The sequence below is a fragment of the Hypomesus nipponensis genome, chromosome 1 (assembly GCF_054491055.1).
Source record: "Hypomesus nipponensis isolate SF chromosome 1, ASM5449105v1, whole genome shotgun sequence".
Taxonomy (NCBI): Eukaryota; Metazoa; Chordata; class Actinopteri; order Osmeriformes; family Osmeridae; genus Hypomesus; species Hypomesus nipponensis.
Window position 1 is genome coordinate 11,841,393 of NC_140361.1, and position 7,226 is coordinate 11,848,618.

A 7,226-nucleotide genomic window follows, 5' to 3' on the forward strand; every position below is an offset into this window, starting at 1 on the left:
TTGTCACTACTGTCACTTAAACATTATCATATTTATTTTTGCATTACAGTAAGTGTGTACATTAACATATTATAAATGCATGATAAGCTTTTGAATAAACACTGCAAACCTTCTGAAATTACATAATTTTCTTAAAATGAACAGTATTAATCTAGTTTTAATTGTTCAGAAACATTCTCATAAAAGCAATGACCCCACCCGCCCGCCCCAAATGTAACTGTTACAATAATAAATCTGGAGCCTTTTGCTCTTAGTCGATAGGTAGCCATATTTCATATCAAGAGTTGGCTCAAATCCTCTTTTGAGATTGGGTACATCAACACACAGTTCCTCTGAAATGTGTTAGTTGACACAGTTCTTCCATCGATCAAGGAAACAGGAAATATGGAGTGGAATTTGATGATGTCTGCCACAGAATCGAACATCTGTTGGGGGTTGTTGGAAACATTACAACATGAGGTGTGTAAAGATGAAAATTGTCTGTTCATACTTGTGAGGTATGTTTAGGAAAATGTATATTTACTCACATCATTTGACCGTTGGCCAGTCCCCAGGGCATACATGCAGGTGTTATCAATGAACCGAATTTTCACATTGTAAACTCTCTTTTCATGTAACACAACCAGGACATAGGGCTCGCTGGGTGAGTTCTTAGAGCAATTCCGCACCAAAAATGCACCGTCCTGTTAGTGACATGGCTAATATAAGTATTGACATATGATACTGTAAACAATTTCTTAAATAACTATTGCCAGATCATTTAACATCAGTCCTTTTCTCATTATATGAAATGTTCTGCACAAATACCCTGTTCACAAGGTGTAGGGCATGCTCTGCTTCTGATCGTTCACAGGCTCCTACGTACCAGTCTTTTCTGTGCGTCTGTCAAAAATAAAACGGGTTTTGTTAAATGTCACAGGACGTATCAAGCAATACATTTTATATTCTTTACTGTCCCAGGCGTCATTTAATCATCTTACCAGAGTGGGCTTTTCCTTAGAAACAAAGTCATGCTGTTCAAGGTCACCTTTAATGGGAGGCCATTCATGGTTTTGGCGCCTTCCTGAGGTACTTTCTACTTTTTAGATGATAAATTGTCTTTAAATCGCAACTTCAACTTTTAAGTTATCATTATTTTAGCTAAGCAAATCACTTATTAGTTTCAATGTATAACTTACAATGTGCCAATTTATGTACAGTATCTGACCTACAATGTTGTCATAAATGTGAGTCAGTTTGGCTCTTGAATCCATGATAGGGATCTATCATGGATTCTTAAAGGGAGCCTGTGTAGTACACTGACTAGATATGATACTGTGTTCAAAAGTATAATCTATAAATATACATGTAAATATTTAGTCACCTGGAATTATGTGTCTTTCTTGTAACCTAAATAGGAAACCAACCCAAGGATTACTACCATGGAGCGCAAACTCTGGAAATATCAAAGACTTCACTGAAATTCTTAGTACCTCATGTCAGGGTGTTCAAGGTCCAAAGAATATCTATTGGGGTAGTTACTTGTTTCACTCTCTGTAGACAGTAGGTCTGAAAAATTGTAATTTGATCCTTAACACATCCAACAGTGTTGTGTTTTATGTGCTCAATGTGTATTGAATCAAATTAGCACTCACCTGATGAAGTTTCACATACTTCCTAAAATAAAATGTAAATGATAACAATAAATATAGAAGGAAGTCTTTCAGCTATTTGGTAAGTGTATGTATTTAGCATATGTCCACTTACATTTTTAATTCCTATGTTGGTTCTGAAAAAAAAACAAGTAGTCATGTAAAATTTCCACTATAGGACCCGGCCTACTCTTTCTGACTCTTTCATATGCGTCAGTGTTGTCAGAATCAGAATCAGACCAACAGATGGCACTATAACTACATCCCAAAATTAAATAAGAGTATTTCTCACTTCCTCATGCAGGGTTTCTTGAGCTCCATTTCAGACAGCAGGGGCACGAGGCCACACGACAAGGGCCTAGGAGACCTGTAACCAAACAGGATCTTAGCGGAAACTCGATATTCTTATATTTTAAAGTTCTACCAGCATAGTACTGGACATTGTTGATTCTAGTCCATCACCTTTTGGAGAGTTCAATGTTCTGTCAAGTATTTAGGGAAAATAAATCATAATTAATACACATGTAAGTTGCGGTGTTATAAATATCAATAATTTGTGTAATTCATATTTGGAACACCTGTTTTACCTTGTCTTTTGTCTTCACAACCTGCATCTTCTCATCTTCAACAACAGGTTTTTCAAATCATGGAATAGTTAGGGTTAGGGTTAATTAAAGTTTACCCTAAACACTATCTCAAGTTTGTAGTTCCATATAATTTGTCCAAAATTACCCAATGGAGTCCTTCCTCTGCCTGGCTTTAAGTGTCGGTTGACAGCAGGTCCTGTATTTCCGGTATAAAATCAACTGATTACAATACAGAACTTAAGTTTGGGTAAGTTGCTGATATGTATTTAGCTGCAGTTACCTGGATTATGAGCTTGTTCTTTATTGGCAAATCTAGTATGAATAAGATGGCTCCCCTTTGAAGTAATTATGAATAAGGAACATATTTACATATCATAGAGTGATAATCAAACTGTTGAAGGATTTATTTATGTCCAGGTTGACTTAACCTTAACAAAGAAACTTACTGCAGATTCTGGGTATAGACTCTTAGCAATCAAAGGTCTTCGAATGTCCCTGTCTTTAAAACAGAAACAAAGCAAAATGCCAGGTCATCATCATAGCTGCCCCTTCCACTGTAACAGAACATACTGTAATAGAGTATTCAAAAAGACAGTAATAGTAGATGTAGATAGTGAACTATCCCCACAACAAAAGCTGCTCATTCTCAGCCAGGGCAGGGATTTTACAAAAGGCCAAATACATGTGATTTTGTTTACAAGTGAAAATGCTTGTGTGTGTCTGTTCTTGCCAAAGAACTCGAACATATTTCAAAGATAAATGAACTGTCAAAACCTATGATCTACGTAGGTTTATTTATTTACACTTATTCCTCATCTATTTTGTCTGTATGGTATGTTTGATGTTTTCTTGATTTGACCCTGAATAAGAAACAACAACAAACCAACAGAAACTCTTTTGACTTAAAATTGTAACAATCTCTCATCCAAAAGTGGAGCAACACTGAGGCCCCTGACTGTGACTGACTGTGGGGCCACATCCACTAGAGAATCATTGGGCCCCCCACCCAGTTTCAGAATCATTGTATCTCTTTGTTGGTTGGCCAACAGATGGCTCTAGAGACTCATACAGGCCTTTTGTATCAGCATGAGGTCTCCACTCCACTTTCATTCTCACCATGGTTTCCTACAGCACAGTTATTTTAGACCATACTTTTCTCCCCAGTCCCTCTAATTAAGTTGGGTTTCACTGGATCTACTCTTGAGTTTCAAGTGTATAACTTTGAGAAGAACGAGGAACACAACAGAACTCTACACACTACAACGTTTTTATTTTTCCATCATTAGTTGATACAGGCTAATCATATTTTAGAAACAGAAGGATTATTTTACTGTACATTTTATTTAATTCAAATTCCACTCAGTACTGCTAGTTTCTGTACCCTTAGCATAGATAGTCCACATATTAAAATGTTTGGTTCCTATATGTTTATTGTATGCACCTTCCTGCCAAAGCAAATTCCTTGTCTGTGCAAACTTTCATGGCGAATACATCCCATTCTGATTCTGATTCTGATTCATTCCTTGTTTGCAACTCTTCCTCTCAACTTTGGGATTTTGAGTACTATGACATGTTTTAGATTTCCTACCTGCGTATTCAGTTGCAGTAAGAGGGGGTCTGGCTGGCCGGATCTGCACGTCAATCTTTTCCAGGTCGTCCGCTGTATGGTACTGTGTCGCCTCCACGTTGTTGGACACATGATATTTCTGTTTTGCCTTGTTGCCTCTCTTATTATGTTCCTGTGGAGAACAAGGTGGAACCTCTAAGATGTGAGACGCATGCATATGTACAGGAACATGAGAAGGCACTTTGTTTTTAATGTTGTTAAGGTACGTTCTGTGTGAGACCTCAGAGTAAGCAGAGGTATTGTATCACATTAATAGTTCCCCCCTTTCTGTTAAGGCAACAGATCCAACCAGTCTTATATTTTACCACATTTATTCAGATTGAGAGTAAGTGTTGGGTCAGGTTTTAATCATGTTTTGACACAGCGGCACTAACACCCAGACTGTTGCTATCATAAGGTCTGTCTTTTCATGCCTAACTTCCTTCTCCACGAGCTGCACCCCATTAATGCCTCATGATGCTTTCACACACATTAGTCTACCAAGCTAAAGCATGACGGACTGTGCAATGACAGTGGGGTGCTGGGGGGCAAACTGCTAGCAATATGGCCAAAGGTTGAGGCCTGATGGAATAATTGTGTAGTGACAGTGCATGTCTCAGAGAGTTTATTATGGCTATCAGCTTAGTTAATGAGCTGAGCCATTCTCTCCATTAATGTGTGTTTGGTAGCATTACTGTGTTTAGTACATTGCCTGTGTGGCGGGTCAGAAGGTGTTAATGTAATAATTGGTTGAGGGTCTGTTGGGTTGGATAATTGTCAACAGGTGCCGACTCCGGAGGGGGGCATGGTCGCTCGGCGCACAAGCCCAGATAAGAGGGACGCCGCATGAAGATGGGAGAGCCGGTAGACGAAGCACGCCACCACACCTGTTGCAACGAGAACCGCCGGACGAAGGGACGTTTCCATTGCTTAAAGCTGGTGTAAAGCATATTAGTTAAACGTCCTGAATTAACCAAACTATGATTGTATTTTGCTAGATCCAGAGAGCGACGCGCAGCAGACCGAACCGCCTGAAGTTTACTGTATCAATGCCTTGTGTTATGAATTTTTGTACCCAATAAAGTGTAGTGATTTTTGCTACTTCTGGTGTTCATCTGAATTGTTGGAGATTACACCGAGGGCTCAGTGTTGTGTCAGAGAAGGTTGTTGTAATTTACATCTCAAAGCCTTACCTCTCTGTGCGACACCTGCATTAGACATTATAGCCCAAATATGGTATGTTTACAGATACTGAGTGTGGGGAATTTGTTCTTGGCTTTCAAAGGCTAGACTTAGAGGTAAAGAGTTGTGGCCTCTATAACCTTCCCCTGGGGAACAGTGATGTGGAACCAACAGGTAAGAGTTTGAAAATGAGAGCCATTACTCACCATTATCAAAACAGACGCATAGTTTATCTCTTTCTCTTGGGCTATCAAGGAGGCAAATGAAAAACCAAAAACAGCATTAGTTTGGCATTGAATGCAAGGCTCAGGCCTTCAACAATCTTTTCTCAGAAAGAAGAGATTTGTATGTTTTTTTGTACAAATTGGCAATATAACCAAACCTAAGCCTCTTAGTCAGAATGACGGGGGGTGAGCTGTGCTAATATCAACAAGAACATTTGAAAGTTAAACTTCCTCCAAAAACACATTATCATACTGTATGAAAAGGTAGGGGGTTTCTGAATCACTTCGAGTACAAGCAAAAAACATTTCAATTTGTGATCACTGTAAAAACCTACAAAGGGCACCTGTGCGGTGAAGTGGGTCTTCCGACAGGTACTGAGTGGATATATTAGTGTCGGGCCTGTTTCTGCACAAACAAAGAATATTATTAGACATTAATTAAATCAGCTCTACAAGTAAAAGTAAGTGGCACTCGGTGATTTAAATAAATATGTACAATAAATATTGCAGCTGCTACATTTCAGCAGTACAGAGCAAGTTATTCCTAGGTTGAGTCTACAGCCTCTATGCACTTTCTTTGCATTCATGTTTTTAGATGAAAGCCTCAAGTATTTTCAGACATATTTCTACCGTCAACTGAGTCAAATGCTAAAATAGAAAGACGAAAGTCAATTTCATAAATGTATTAAATGGGGAACTACCATTTAAATTCATCGCAAGCTTTTTCCTGCATGCTTTCCCTTCTCTCTCTTACATTTCCTGTCACTCTTCACCATCTCTTCACTATCTCTGCCTAAATGGAGCTGAAATGCTCTAAAAACATATAACATTTGGAGAAAAAAAATGCATAGATAAAGCAATTACTATTACTAATTACAAGTATAATAGGAGATTGCAAGACATGGATAGTAATTTATATAAAGTAAATAATCCACGTTCACTGACATTCTAATCTTTTGTCACTTCTGAGAACTACTCAGTGAGATCATGCTTTAATCTAAGTTTGCAACAAGCCCACAACACTTCCTGTAGCAAAGCTTCTGTGAAGACCCTTGACCTATGCATGTATCTATCACGTAGGCTTCTGTCAACCAGTTGTAGTTTGCCTGAAGTGGTTGACTCAACTCTATTTTTGAGATGTTAGTTTCTTGAAATACGCATTCTAAAAAGGGGTTCAGTCAACATTGAAATGATCAGATCAGAAACAGATTTAAGTTGTCCAGGGTTTAATCCTTTGCCCATATCTTTGGTATGTCATTGTACACCTAAAATGAGTTTTGCTCAGCTCTGCAGATGCTGTGTTTTTCCATTGTGGTAACTATAGCTTGACATAATGGTTTCAGAAAGTCTCACTTCTGTGATTGCCCAGCACAAGCAAAAACACCAGTTCAATAGAAACACATTTCTATTTTCTAATACTATGTCTGGGAACATATGTATCTGAAGGACTAGATATTAATTTTTCAGGAAGTTTCCTGAATGCACTCTTACAGGATGTTGAATAATTATAGTTCAAAATAGTTGGCCTTTAAATTTCTTCTCTTTACAGGTATAGCTTTTAATTTAAGCCAAAGCGTTGTGACATTTTAGCATCTGCTCTCCAAAGAGCAAGGGGTGGTATCATGACATTTACTCTTTTCATTGGATTAACTCTCCATCTGGGCACATTTCTATTTCTGGAGTAAAAATGATTCACACTGCTTTATTATTTTCAAGTTATTCCAGGTTACTCTTGAGAAACCCTTGGAGAAAATGCCCTTCTTAATGCACAAAATCTGCACAAACAAAGCCACATACTACATATTGAAAATCTAGTTTAGGTTAAATTCCTGATTTAGAGAGAATCTATTCTAAATTTGTACATAAATGCTTACCTCACAAATAGGTTATCATATGTATCGGACCATCACATGCCAGACCAGAGAATCAATAAACAGTGTACAACATCAGAACTCTCTGGCCTTGTAGAGAAGCACAAAGATGCAGCGGCTTCCTG

The 7,226-nt window shown here is 38.1% G+C and overlaps 1 protein-coding gene across 1 annotated transcript; it reads right to left on the reverse strand.

The window, feature by feature from the left end:
* Positions 1 to 224: 224 nt before the first annotated feature.
* On the reverse strand, positions 225 to 7,226 carry clnk (cytokine-dependent hematopoietic cell linker). Its single transcript, XM_084699097.1, has 18 exons — positions 7,105 to 7,226; positions 5,575 to 5,636; positions 5,213 to 5,253; positions 3,807 to 3,957; positions 2,665 to 2,717; positions 2,499 to 2,553; positions 2,364 to 2,414; positions 2,219 to 2,253; positions 2,094 to 2,113; positions 1,924 to 1,998; positions 1,747 to 1,768; positions 1,635 to 1,656; positions 1,473 to 1,548; positions 1,364 to 1,389; positions 981 to 1,075; positions 808 to 882; positions 528 to 683; positions 225 to 425 (listed from the first exon to the last, which is right to left on the reverse strand). Exons 3-18 carry the CDS (start codon positions 5,213 to 5,215, stop codon positions 273 to 275), a joined length of 1,068 nt encoding a protein of 355 aa, XP_084555223.1. The 5' UTR covers positions 5,216 to 5,253; positions 5,575 to 5,636; positions 7,105 to 7,226; the 3' UTR covers positions 225 to 272.